At 37.4% G+C, this 14,295-nt stretch overlaps 1 protein-coding gene across 1 annotated transcript in view; it reads right to left on the minus strand.

The window, feature by feature from the left end:
• Positions 1-383: 383 nt before the first annotated feature.
• The window catches only part of tegt (testis enhanced gene transcript (BAX inhibitor 1)), an 18,421-nt gene continuing 4,509 nt past the window's right edge, over positions 384-14,295 (minus strand). The window contains exons 2-10 of the mRNA XM_016480129.1: positions 10,916-11,004; positions 8,221-8,329; positions 5,369-5,486; positions 5,228-5,276; positions 4,098-4,195; positions 3,919-3,998; positions 3,736-3,836; positions 1,142-1,217; positions 384-1,041 (exon numbers count right to left, since the gene is read on the minus strand). Coding sequence (XP_016335615.1) covers positions 1,018-1,041; positions 1,142-1,217; positions 3,736-3,836; positions 3,919-3,998; positions 4,098-4,195; positions 5,228-5,276; positions 5,369-5,486; positions 8,221-8,329; positions 10,916-10,971 — 711 coding nt within the window. The 5' untranslated portion in view covers positions 10,972-11,004 and the 3' untranslated portion in view covers positions 384-1,017. The remainder of the gene's footprint in view (positions 1,042-1,141; positions 1,218-3,735; positions 3,837-3,918; positions 3,999-4,097; positions 4,196-5,227; positions 5,277-5,368; positions 5,487-8,220; positions 8,330-10,915; positions 11,005-14,295) is intronic.

Genomic DNA, 14,295 nt, shown 5'->3' on the forward strand with positions numbered 1-14,295 from the left:
GGCGGGGAGCAGCAGCTCATTTGCATTTAAAGAGACATGCACGAAAACAGCACACTTCTGCTTCCATTCTAAATAGGTATTTTCAAAATGATATAATAAATTATATGTGGGGTATTTTGAGCTGAAACTTCACAGCCACATTTCTCTCCCCATTATTAGAATGCACAAACTATCGGATGATACGTTTTTCGGTTGTCTGACAAAAGTTACATCTTGTTCATTTCATCTGTCAAAAATTGTGTGATTGCAACAACAGGAAGCATTTTATTTCTAGGGCTGCCTTTTCAACTGGTCCTCTGACTACAAGCATCAGAAGAATTGAGCATGCTCAATGTAAATGTATCAACAGAAGGTATAATATAGTAGTCACAGGAGCACAAATGCAATCGGTGGCACCATTTATTGACATAAGATGCACAATATTCATGAATAAGATAAAAATCTCATCTGTGATCTCACTGATAAATGCATTAATGTTATACTTGACTAAATTAACAAAATTGGCACTAGCAGCTTCAAAAGCAATTTAATGTGACATTGGCAACAAGGAAAAAATGTAAATGAATTAACGCAATAAACACAAAAAAGCAGTTTAGTGAAGCACAACTATGTTATGATTAGAAGGTATTTATGATACACAATTTAATATTGTTTAGAGTATAGGTAAGAAAGTCTTCTATCACCTAGCAATAACAACTCCATTACACTCAAAAGTTTCTATTGTATGTACAATATTAAATCAGTTTTTTTTTTTAAGAGACTCCATGAGATTCCTTTTCTACAGATCTCTAATTTCTGCCTCCGAGAGTTGCAGTAAGTCAAAGAAATTAAAGTCCAACCTAAGCTTTTAAATAAGATTTCAGCTTGACAACATATCCAAAGCCCAGTAGCAATTGTCAAAAATAAAATTAAGACACTATATCAAATCACATAAAATATAATCAAACTATGTAATCAGATTCATATTGAAGCTGCTGACATGTATTCAGCTCACAGATGTTTTCACTCTTATGAAAATTACTTCTTCTCCTTCTTCTTTTCCTAAAAATAAAATAAAAGTTACACATGGAACAAAACTGATATAAATAATGATTCTGTTATTGACAGCACAGAGCTGATGCAGTTATGATGTTTCACATACCTTCTCATTCATAGAGAGGATGATAACAAGCTTTCTGAAGATGGTCACGAAGTCCAGGAAGAGGTCAACACAATGCCTTCATTTAAAAACAAAGAACTTTTAGAAAAAGCCTTGAAGCGTACACACAAAAAACAGTGCCATTTATTCCTCTTTGCATTCCCTTTTCATTATGCACCACCTGTGGATGGTTAATTTAAAATAATAATAATAATAATATACATTTTAGATACAATTAAATGGGAGAGAATAAAGCAAACAAGTATTCTAAGTATATACTGGACTTGTGTAAAAGAAAGATCAATGATCTGATTTAGATCATATTTTACCCTGTAAAATACTAATATAAAATAGGAATGCACAATATTTGATTTATTTTCTTCAGTTTATCAGTATAGGCTGATATTGGGTATTTATTTATTGGCAAGTGTTGGACACTTACCTGTGGACCATTATTTAGGACTATTCAAAACTAGTTTAAACCCAATTTATAAAAACCCAAAACAATATTAACCCAATTCACATTCACACAATACATGGTCCTCATGTCAAGCAGTTTAAAACACCTGGGTTTCTGCTGGACAGCACTGCTTATGTGGTCATGGAAATGCATAAGCTGTTCTTACATGTACACGTTTACAGATGCAGTACATAAACCTGAATGCTGTTTTCTTGTATTAAGAAATGCTGCTGTGTGAATTAAAGAAACAGTTCACCCAAAAATGAAACAAAAAAATACTTTCATGTGTGAAGGCCTGATATACTTCCATTCTTCGCTTACGGCTAAAAAGGTCAATATAAGCAAGCAGCGGTTAAATTTTAGCAAACATCCTGATGCTGCTGAGAGCGAAGTTTAGATGCATGTGTAAATATATGCTGCACGCTTTCCTCTCAGTAACAAAACAAACAACAAAAATGGCAGCATGGGTAAACAGCAGTTAAGAAAGCATCTGATCATAGCAATGTGGATGTTTGCATGAGCTCTGCAATCAGCGCTACAGTAAAGTCACTTCACGTCATATTTTATAACGCTTTATGCAGAAGACTGCTTTAAAGCAAGCAGCTTTACAGTATTAAACATGAAGAAAAAGTGTCAGTGTTGCATTTGGTTAGAATTACAACTTGATTTTCTGCTATAAAGCAGCTCTATATGTAAATCAATAATGTATAGAAAACTCAATATTTTAAAGGGGTCCTATTATGCTCTTTTACAAAGTGTTGATTTTGTTTTGGGGGTGTACTAGAACAGGCTCTCATACTAGGTTGTTCGAAAAACACATTATTTTTCACATATTTTACATTACAACATCTCTCTCCCCAGTCTGGCATGAACTGCTCGAATAGTTCCTATATCAAATGAAGGCCCGCCTTCTGAAATACAAATTTGCGGTGATTGGTTAGCTGGGCCAATGTGTGCTGTGATTGGTTAGCTGGGCCAGTGTGTGCTGTGATTGGTTAGCTGGGACAATTGCGCTGTGATTGGCTAGCTGGGCCAGTGTGCGCTGTGATTGGCTAGCTGGGCCAGTGTGCGCTGTGATTGGCTAGCTGGGCCAGTGTGCGCTGTGATTGGCTACCTGGGCAAGTGTGCGCTGTGATTGGCTACCTGGGCAAGTGTGCGCTGTGATTGGCTAGCTGGGCCGGTGTGTGCTGTGATTGGCTAGCTGGGCCGGTGTGCGCTGTGATTGGCTAGCTGGGCCGGTGTGCGCTGTGATTGGCTAGCTGGGCCGGTGTGCGTTGTGATTGGCAGCACTCGGCGCCTGGTTGGGAAATGTCATGCCCCTTACTAGTGTTGTCAATAGACCCGGTATTTCGGTACCAAGTCGGTACTAAAAAAATTAAAACGTTACGGTACCAGGTTTTCTTAAGTACCGGTGGTACCGAGTACCCGGTCAACCCGGTTCTTGATGCGCTAAACGAAAGCTATCCTCTTCCAGTGTTGCCAAGTCCGCAGTTTTCCCGCGGAATTGGGCTGCTTTAACACTGTTGTTGCAGGCTGTTTTTCATGTCCGCGGGTTGAAAAAACGACCCCATTAACGTGATATTTAGCCCCTGGAATGCGAATTTTACCAGGGAAACCCCGCCAAAACATGCGTATTTTATCCCCGGACCCCCTCGAAACGCGATTGGGCGGGTTTTGTTGTGAAAACCTGGCAACCTCTTCTTAAAAGCAGTGGCGACCTCAAGAGGAGGAAACGCATCAAACTAACAAAACACCCCGATCAAGTTCAAGCAGGTAAGTTTCAATTACATTTTTAATATTTAGAGCTTCTGTTATGAATATTATTCCATATTTAAATTTGAATTTCGGATTGAAATAAACATCGCCGTTAGCGTATACGTAGTTAATCGGGGGGGGGTGAAATAAAATCATCTCAGTCCGGACTCGAGCACAATCATTAAGTTAGTATCTATGGGGTTAGCCAAAGCATTACTTCTCATATCTTGTCCTTTCACATAATGCCTTTCAGCTAGTGCATATTAGAATGGTTAATTAGCAAGTATAAAATAAATTTTTAGCAATAACTTCATTTTTTACAACTTCCATTTTATGATAATTATTGATATATTGGTAAACACAGTAAACCTCTATGCCTTACCAGATGTAATCTTTGTCTCCCATTTCTGCCTTCTCAATAATTAGCTGTGTGTCAAACAGCACAAAGCCACACATGATGGCCAGACCCAGATACACATGAGCCTGAAACAACAACAAAAAAACAACTGTTACACAAACTATCACACAACTTCATCCCCTGCTTTCATACAGTCACATCATATACCTTAAAGAGTATTGCTGAGGCGAAGAACATATTGAGGACAGAGACGAGCAGAAGAACAGTCAGCCCTGACATCAGAGTGCCTTGAAGAAAAATCAAACCAAATCAAAGTTACAGGTCAAAAAACAAACAACTGTACATGATCAATGACCAGCGTAACTAGCAGATTTTTCAATGTTTACCTCCCAAGAAGAGATAACTTCTGCGCTGTGCATAGAGGGCGCTCAACGTGAAGCAGGCAAAGATGACAGAGGTGCCCAGGAAAGCAGTCAGGATGATGCTGCAAAAATGAATACAATCATTTGCCATGTGTTGAAAAATATCATTATGTGCAGTTCCACGGAGTACAGTCAAAGCTTCATGGCAATAAGTACATGACACACAATGAAATGAAAATTCAAGGAAACAACAATCCCAGTTATTGTTATTCTTCTGAGTTTTATTCTGTTCACTCCACTACACTACATTCACTACATTCCATCACTTACTCACCAATGCTGCCCTACAAAGGCAAAAGACCTTAACTCGCTAGAGTGTGAAACTGAGAAAAAAGACTTTAAAGTTTTTTATTTGTCCAGCCAAATTAATTATAGGTAGGACACTGGAAATTTGGCAATTAGATGTTGAACTTGATTTCTACCCCTAGTTTAAAGTTACTGTACTCTGCCTTTGCATTGTCTGCAAAAAGTGAGAAGTCACACCAAGGCAAAAGGCAGTAACTTCCACATTATCAATATGTGGTTGCTGATCACATTTACAAAATCATTATAGTAACACCTGAATAAAATCTAGTGATCATGGGCTCTGTCATATTCACTGCAGAGGATCCATTGCTGAGCAAGTGATGCAATGACACATTTCTCCAAATCTGTTTACATGAAGAAACAAAAGGATGTAATGGTGAAGGTTTATACATTTTCCCAAAATGGTCATTTTTGGGTCAACTATTGCTTTGACAACCAGCTCAAAGATTCAGCTCATCAGAGTAAAGCCGCGGTCACACTAGACTTTGAGCATGCGAAATTGTCACGTCACACTTTTTAAAACGTACTTTTTAAAACTTTTTACGTAACAAATTATAATACATCTAAAATGTAAAAACATACAATCTACTCCACTTTCCTGCAGCGCTGCAGTTTTAAATTTAAGTTCTTTTAATTCTTTTTCTAATCTTTTAATGAACTTTGGAACGCAGCGAAATGCGAAACTTTTCACACAGGCTTGCGTTTCCGGTCTGACGCATTTGCATGCGTATGAATGGAAGTCAATGGAACTAAAAGTGCAGTGTGACCCAGTGCTCTGGGAATATTACCTCGGGTTGACGCTAATGACGTAGTCCATGAGCGGGCCGAGTCCAAGACCTGTTTAAGGCACAGATTGACATGTTGAGTTAAGTATTTTAAACACACGATCTAGGAAATGAAGCTGTAAAAAAATATTATAAACATCTCACCTGTGAAGAAAGCAAAAGCAGCAAGGATGGCCAACCTCTTCTTCTCTGTCTGAGGGCTGTGAGGGGTCATGGCAAGCCAACCCATCATAGCCAGTGATCCAAGCATGGTCAGCCCACCCTGAAAGACAATATCATGATAATGCGTATTAGAGATCCGCTTTACAATCTGTACTAGCCGAGGTCCTGTAGTATCATATGCTCTACTTCAGTGCCTTGCGAAAGTATTCGTACCCCTTCTTTTCCCCCCACGTTTTGTTATGTTGTTGCCTTATGTATGTAGATACTACTACACTTCAAGTGAAGTTAACGTGTGGCAAATTCATTTGTATTGGTATGATATGGAAAGGCACACACCTCTCAATAAAAGGTCTAACAATGAATATCAGAGCAAAAATCAAGCCCTGAGGTCAAAAGAACTGCCTGTAGAGCTTAGAGATAGAGCTCGTAAAAAAATCTAATGATATCTGGTGTTCTTGATGCTCAGACATTCATTTTCTGGTGTTTAGAATGCTAATGTGAAATTCTGTGACTACTGAAATAACTGAGCACTACACTGGAATCTGGCTGACTGATGAATTATTTGTGACCAGAAACTCCAGAGACCGGAAATGTAAAGCACCGTTCCAGTCGGGCGAGACTTCCGCATTTAGACAAAGGTGGATTCGATTTCGTGTTATTAACGTCTACACCTACCCCAACCAATAATGCAAAAACAGTATTTATTGTTGTACAGTGTGACAAAAATGACGCTATATTGTTGTGCGCATGCCCCGTAGCCGCAGCTATATCCCTTCTAGTCTTAACCACAAATCAGACAGGAGAGTAGATTAACTTCGGTGGACTTACACTTGAAAAATGGTGTTCCACGGTTGAAATAAAATATGTATTTGCATACATAAAAAGTACATATGAAAAGATGATCGGTTCATGTGTGCTGCTTGAACTGAGGCGATACAGTGATCTGTCACGACACATAAATGAGACACAAAATGGTATTTATTGTTTGAATTTCTTTAAAAACTTCTTTAACCTGCTCGGTCTTGTCTGTCTGCACATTGTCAGTTATCTCTTTACACTGCAATGTATTTTTCACTGCGTGAGAACATGATGTTGACCTACTTCTAATTAAATTAAAAGTAAAATAGCCTACACAAATAACATTTAGACTGTGTTTCAGATTGAATAAAGCAGTAATATATGTCATAAAATAATGAGTATTAGGGATGTAACGATTCACTCAACTCACGATTCGATTCGATTCACGATTATTATTAAAAAAAAATTAACAAAATTAGATTTAAGACAAGTTATAAATTAAATGTGTCCTTTTATTATTGCTTGGACAAAATGCTGCACATTTCTTTGTGAAATTGAAATATAACACTATAATAATATACTAATATAGCACTTGCATATTACTGCTCTTTTGTTGGTTTTGATTGCTTTTATTGTCCTCATTTGTCGTCACATATTTGAATCGATTTTCAACCGGCTCGCAGTTAATCGTTACATCCCTAATGAGTATGTTTTGATTTAAAGGTCATAAGCTATAGCTTACATGAAAAAAAAAATCACAAACATGACACTTAATAATTTTATATATACTGATTTATTCATTAATGTGTAATAGGTTTTATTTTTTAAACAAATCATAAGCTCTAAAAGGTTTTCAGAATTTTTACAACTCTTTTGCTTTAGACCATCTACAAATGTTAAATCTTAAAATAAAATGTTAAGGTTACTATGTACCATTTAAAAAACCTTCATTGTTGTTTATTTAATTCTAACAAATAAGTTATTGTTAAAAACTAACCAAAATGAAACAAATGTTGCTTATAATTTTTGCACAGGAGAGACTTGGTGTTGTTTCCAAACAAAAGGAAATATATCGGTATCGGCCAAAAAGAGTTGAAAAATGTCGGCATATCGGATATCGGCAAAAAACCAATATCGTGCATCCCTACTAGCATACATTTAGATCACCTTAATACCACGGTAAAAATGTAACGATATGTTTTCTGCACAATGACTATAGCTTAATCAAAAAATACTGTAATTATATTCCATTACACTTTAATACATATCTACATTAATAATATAATAAAATTTGATATGAATATCCCATATCAAATGCCGTTAATGTTACTAAAGTAAATCCATGGTAAATTATGGCGATTTGTAATAATTAAATGTTAAATAAAGACATATATCATTTATTTATTTAATCCCATTTTATTAACCAATGTCTCTGCTAATGACCTTCGATGATCCAGTTCAACCATACGAAGCAAAAATGACACATTTGTGTTTCATTTGTGTTATTACTGAATAGTGTTGAACTTTCTTCTCCTGCGTCATATTCTTCAAGCAATTTGTTTGAGCTGCACCCTCTACTTTACAAACGTGAATTTACATTTCCTTCACCCTGAGGCGTATTCATTTCACTTTTGTTGTGAAAAGGGCTTTTGTTATTAAAAACAAAGCAGGCCCTGCCCAGATTTAAAAAGTAACTCAAAAGAAACATAATGCATTACTTTCCATAAAAAGTAACTAAGTAGCGTAATTAGTTACTTGTTTAGGGAGTAACACAATATTGTAATGCATTACTTGTAAAAGTAACTTTCCCCAACACTGTTTATGACTATAGCAAGTACATGTAACATGTAACCAATTTTTGTTCAATGTACATGATATGATAACCATCAAATGTAATATGACATTCCGTGAAACCTAGTTCCAATCAAGAAGGCTTAATTTTTGAAAATTCAAAAATAAACAAATGGGAGGAGCCTAAGCCCTGCTCGGGTATAAGAAAAACTACGAGTGAGAAATGCAAAGCATAGAGCTGTTACCTGAAAGAGTCTTGTGATGATGTAGACGTAGGAGCCAGTCGCCGCCACCAGCATACACACAGCCAGACTGGCGTAGACATTCTTCAGGTGCTGCCGAGTCGAGCGAGAGCTGACCAGAAAAACACAACCACTTTAACACATCATTCCTTTCTAGGGATGTAACGATATTATCAATATTGTGATATCAAAACTGTCTCGATATTATCTTGGTCACATGACAATATGAAACGATAGGTCTTCCGGGCAAAATAACAGTTTTTACAATACATTTGTTTTGGGCCATTATGCTTTGGCACAGTATCTGTCAAACGAACTCAAACTGAAAGCACAATATATGGCTTAATCCCTTGCTTCATTAAGTCTGGTTTCGCTGCGTGTTTCAAAGCGAAGCACACACTTCGTTCATGCGATCAGCTCGTGATCCGGTGTTGTGCGCCTCAGAACGGCTCGGTTCACACTGAATGAATGCAGTGAACTCGTTTATTGCACTGCTGTGAGTTTAGCGCACGTTTGGGAACGCAACAGCCACGAGTTAGGCTTTATTTTCACGGCAGATGATTACAGCGTTTCACTAGATTTGTAGTGAGAGGCTTTTTTGTAAAACTGTTTTCACTGAAGCTGGAGTTTTCCTTCCAAATAAAAGCTCAACTGCTGTTTCCGTCAAAATAGAATCTCAAAAGTGCCGCATGAATTGCTGACAGCTAGCGGTTTAAATGCAGTCCAAATTCAAAATATCTCTTTCAAGTGTAGAAATTAGGAAAGAAGTATTGTAATTTCCCTACTGTAGTGTAAAGCAAAAATAATATACCTATGAAATATTCATTTTCATTTATTTTACAGTGCAATTGTTTTACAATATATGGCTACTACTGTCTGGCTTCTTAAAACACCAGTGTGAATGTAATTTAGACTGAGACAGAATATCACAAATATAAAGAGGGCTGAGTCCCCTTTAAAGTTCAGGTACAAGTCAATTCACTGACTTTTTTCTGACTTAAGTTTTCTTAAGAACATGGGTTGGAGCCAGGGATCTGAACCGGTTCAAGGAACGTTCCGAACAGAATCGAAAATTTGAAATGGCCGGTTAATAACATTATTTTATCGCTCCATTTAATGTTTGAAATTTGCTGTCAACCAATCACGAATTCCAGCAGTACAGCCTGCAAATGTGACGCTGACGCATCCAACGAGTGAAATGCCAGCTCAGCTGTGAACTCATCATTAAGTCACAATGGCGTTAAGAGTTTATCCGAGGATAGTGTAAGATGGATTCAACAGATCACACGCACCTGCAGCGCTTCTGTGAACGGAGAAAACAGAATAAAACTATAGGCTTACATAAAAACGAATATATAGGCCTACACACTAAATATATTTCACTTAAATCATTGACAGATTAACAAAACGTAAGAAAAAAATGCGCAGAGTTTCGGTTTATTGTGACACGATCCAAAGTTCATGGAAAGGAAAACGAGACAGCAGAAAGTAGTTTTCTTTATTTTGCAAAAGCTTTACAGTTTTATTTATTTTACAGTTATATTTATTTTGCAAAAGCTTGACAGTTTTGAATGTCTTGCTTCTATCTGTAAACCAGCGTTGGTATGGCTATCGCGCCGACGCCTCACGCACACACAGACAACATATTTTTGCGATATTGCAGCCTGTTCATTATCAAAATAAAATACAGTTAAAGGATCGATGAAGTGTGATGTTCGATGCGAGTGAATTACAAAGCCTATTTCATAATAAATAATATTTTAGCATCCAGATACGTCACGAATATGAAAACATTTGGATTCGTGCCGAATGAGAGAGGTAGGCATCAGTTTCACCTTAAATTAATTTATTTTTGGCTTGACATTTATATAGCCTAAACGCTTTAAATCGCCTTAACTTTAGAGGATTTGTTGTGGAGAGAAGGGAACTTTAGCTGTGTTTATAATGTTTGTAAACATTTTGCTTTACCAGCATTTTAGCCTACATTATTTCTGAATGTAATCATAATTACATTGACTTAGCCTATGATTTTTTTCCTCTCAAAACGCAATTTTATACGAGTTGTGTTGTTTAACAATGCAGCAAACATTTTTAAATATCTTGAAAAAATACTTTAATGTCTTTAAAGCGTTAACAGATTTTTTATTTTGTTTATTAGGCTACATTTGGCCAAAATCTAGAAAAGACTTGGCTATGATTAAGCGCAGCAGGTTAAGATACCAGAATTTCAGTTTTTTTTTTTGTTTTTTGAGTAAAGAAAACGCTGTACTTTATTATTATTATTATGATTATTATTATAATAGGCAAAGAAAAAGTTAAAAAAATAACGTTATTAACCGGTTTTCGCGAATGCATGAGGAACGCAGGAACAGAAACGTTAAAATATCGATTCTGCTCGGAGTGAACCGATAAATTTTTGTTTTTGTTTTCAAGCCCTGGTTGGAGCTCTTAATTTTGAACTCTCAAAGTGCGTTAGATAGAATAATTTAAATATCGCAATAAATATCGTATCGTGGACTTCATATTGCAATAATATCATATTGTGAGATTTTGATATCATTACATCCCTATTCCTTTCGTTACAATCTATTATAAAATTCTAGTTATTATAGTGTAGATATCATAACCATGGGCATCATGAATATCATACAGACCTGTACACGTATAGAAATTACAGAGGTGATCAAAACACACTTACATTTGAGAGAACTTGAAGAGAGCGTCAAAGTTTATGTTGCGATCAAACACGTTCATGTTTCTGCTGCTTTAGTGATCACAGGAAACCACCTACATGAAGACACAGAAAACAGAAGAGATGGCTGTAGGAAAAATATTGATCATCTCTGTGAAGAACATCACTAACCCAAAATCCATAAGAACCAATCAAATGGTCCTGTTCACTAGGGCTGTGCAATATTGAAGAAAAATGCGATATGCGATAACTCATTAAATAATGCGATATGCGATACGATAATGCTTAAAGTGCCACATGCTCAGATGAAACCGTTTTACTCAGCTGTTGCAGAGTCAGTTCTGTGAACTTCTATAACCATCTTGTGTCATATACATATATATATGATTATTTGTATGTATGTATGTATCAAGAGCTCCTGTAAAACCACAACAAATTCCTAAAAAACAATTTGCGCACACTTAAGTGGTGAATAAAGCTCATTCTGATTCAGATTCTAATATAACTAGCATACATGTTTCACTTTTTGTGAGAAGAAAGCACCCCTACAACAACTTCTGAAAGTGAACGGTATGCATTTTACTCTAGCATTACATAAAAATATCACTTTAACATTAGTGTAATCATTTTAACAAGTTTAGGAACTGAATAATACAAAGGAAAAATACAACACTGCTTAGTATTTACTCTATGAATTCAATATGCACTGATTCTTATTTAAGCTATAAAAGTTATTTAGGTAAGAGCAGTGAGTTATTTTCTCTTTGTCTTTTGTTCATGGCCCCATATATTGCAAGCCGTAGCGATATGTACATTTGCGATATTTTGATAATTTCGATATACTGCACAGCCCTACTGTTCACTAAGAGCAGTGAGCATCTGCTACACCAAAGGAATATACATACTACTCTTACAAGCTTGTAAGGGAAACAGGTCAATTTAGCTCAAAGGGAATCATTTAAGATTTTAAAGGGAATTTGGACAGAATCACTGGTTGGGCGTTGGCTGACGACGCGGAGGTTGTGGCCTGGTTGAAGTTTTAGACAGCACTTGAGGCACGGCGTTAGGCAAAACTTAACTCAGAAGAACACGTTCGGTCTGATACCCTACAAGCTAGACAGCTAAAGGCTGGAATACACTACCTGATTTTTGCCCAGATTTTCCACCGATTGTCGACGCGCTATTTGCCAAAAGTTAGATCCAGTCTGCAGATTTGAGTTGACAGATTTCATAGAAAATCGCGTAGTGTATAAAGTTCACAGACTCCATCAAGTCGGAGGGTTAGGCACATGTTTCTGCATGAGTTTGTTGTGATCAAAACAATCTCAAAGTCTGCTAGTGTGTGATCCTCAGTCGTTTCGTGTATGATGGGCAGGTTTCCTCTGTCACTATTACAACGTCAGTAAGTGTATGATGCCTAGTGTTTTGAAATCTGTTCAGATTTTAAAAGTCGTGTAGTGTATTCCAGCCTTAATGTATTTCTTTTTAAGACTTGTAATAACTTCTTTAAGTCAGTCACATAAAAACACAGATTGGTCTAATTTGAACGCAAAAAAAAGGATTATCTCTTGGCTAACTGCTAGTTGGCCAGACTATTTCTTAAAGTGTCAGTTCACCCAAAAATTAAAACTCTTGTCATCATTTAGCCTACTCATCAAGTGGTTCAAAACCTGTGTGAGTTTCTTTCTTCCGGTGAACACAAAAGAAGATTGTGACGAGTGGGTTGGGGCCAAGAGCCATGCCCCACTCGTCACAAAGATATTTAGAAAAATGTAGGTAGCCAAACAGTTCCTGGTAGCCATTAACTTCCATAGTATGGGAAAAAAACTAAACAAAGCAAAACAATGGAAGTCAGTGAGGACCAGTGTCGGGGATAACGCATTACAAGTAACGCGAGTTACATAATCAGATTACTTTTTTTCAAGTAACTAGTAAAGTAACTTTTAAAAGTTTTAAAAGTTACTTTTTCAAATAATTAACACCAGTTACTTTGTTTTCCCATGTATTGACTGACAGCTCTCCTGTCCCCATGTTGAGAGCAATCGTGTGTGAACATGATGTTACTGTAGTTCAAGACTAAATGTGAACATGCATTTACTAATCTCACTGCACAAAAACAGATTCAGTATTCCTCAGAATTAATAAAAACAGTCAAATGCAAACTAGGCATGGGACGATAACCGGTTTCACGGTATACCGCGGTTTGGACAAGTCACGGTTTCAAAACCACAACAAATTTTCGTTATACCGTTCCTGCGGTATGCACGGTTTTTTTACGTGTCGTCAAAGACGGAAAGTGCAGGACTCCCTCAGTTGTGTGCAGCGAAGAGCGTAACGAGTCACACGACACCTCCCCCTCCGGTTGGTGCGAGCGGTCAGTGAGAGTCACCGGTGTGGGATGGCCGAAGGAGGTGAATCCCTGGAACTTTTCGCCCCTTCAAAAAAGAATAATATAGGAATTTTTCAGGTAACGTAGACTTAACCATGTTCCGTACACAACGATGTTCCGTACAGATGACGTTTTAGCGCTGATCGCTAAATAAATACTTCCAGGTCGAACATAAACTATATATCGGTGTCATCTTCATTTCTTCCTCTTTCACCCCCGATCAAGACAGAGACCCACCCGCCGTTTGTTTCAGTGTTGAAATAAATACTATTTGGCTTGCTACCGAGGCAGATAACATGGCTAATTATTTCACCCCCGATCAAGACAGAGACCCACCTGCCTTTTGTTTCAGTGTTGAAATGAATACTATCTGGCTTGCTGCCGAGGCAGATAACATGCCTAATTAACTAGCTAACGTCAACTAGTTTCCTCCCTCACGTTACTTCACAGAGCGGGGAATAGCAGACTAAAGTACATACTGTACTTTTCTGCGATGTAGTACAATAATTAAATTTAGCTGGTAGCACGTCTATACTTTAAAGCCTCCTGCCATTGTTTACATCTGTTCAAAATCACAACATTTAAAAAAAAAAAACTTTTGCCACTGTTTGAGTGTTGTACGGAGAGACCGTGTGTGTGACACTCGCGCTCTCTCTTTCGTTATGTGTGTATGTGCACACATCCTCGTACCTCACCGCTCCAAACCATAGCTCCCTGTTGGTGCGAGCGAGCGGTCAGTCACGTGTGTAGGACGGCCGAACTTAAGGAGCTTCCTCTGGAACTTACGCCATCGGCAACCGGCTGTTTATTGTTTTATTGCAGCCGATCTCTGTTCTGGACTTGCAGGAACTACATTGCAATAAAAAACTTTTGCCACTGTTTGAGTGTTGTACGGAGAGACCGTGTGTGTGACACTCGCGCTCTCTCTTTCGTTATGTGTGTATGTGCACACATCCTCGTACCTCACCGCTCCAAACCATAGCTCCAAACTTAATCC

The sequence above is a fragment of the Sinocyclocheilus anshuiensis genome, unplaced genomic scaffold (genome assembly GCF_001515605.1).
Source record: "Sinocyclocheilus anshuiensis isolate Anshui unplaced genomic scaffold, SAMN03320099.WGS_v1.1 scaffold169, whole genome shotgun sequence".
Lineage (NCBI taxonomy): Eukaryota > Metazoa > Chordata > Actinopteri > Cypriniformes > Cyprinidae > Sinocyclocheilus > Sinocyclocheilus anshuiensis.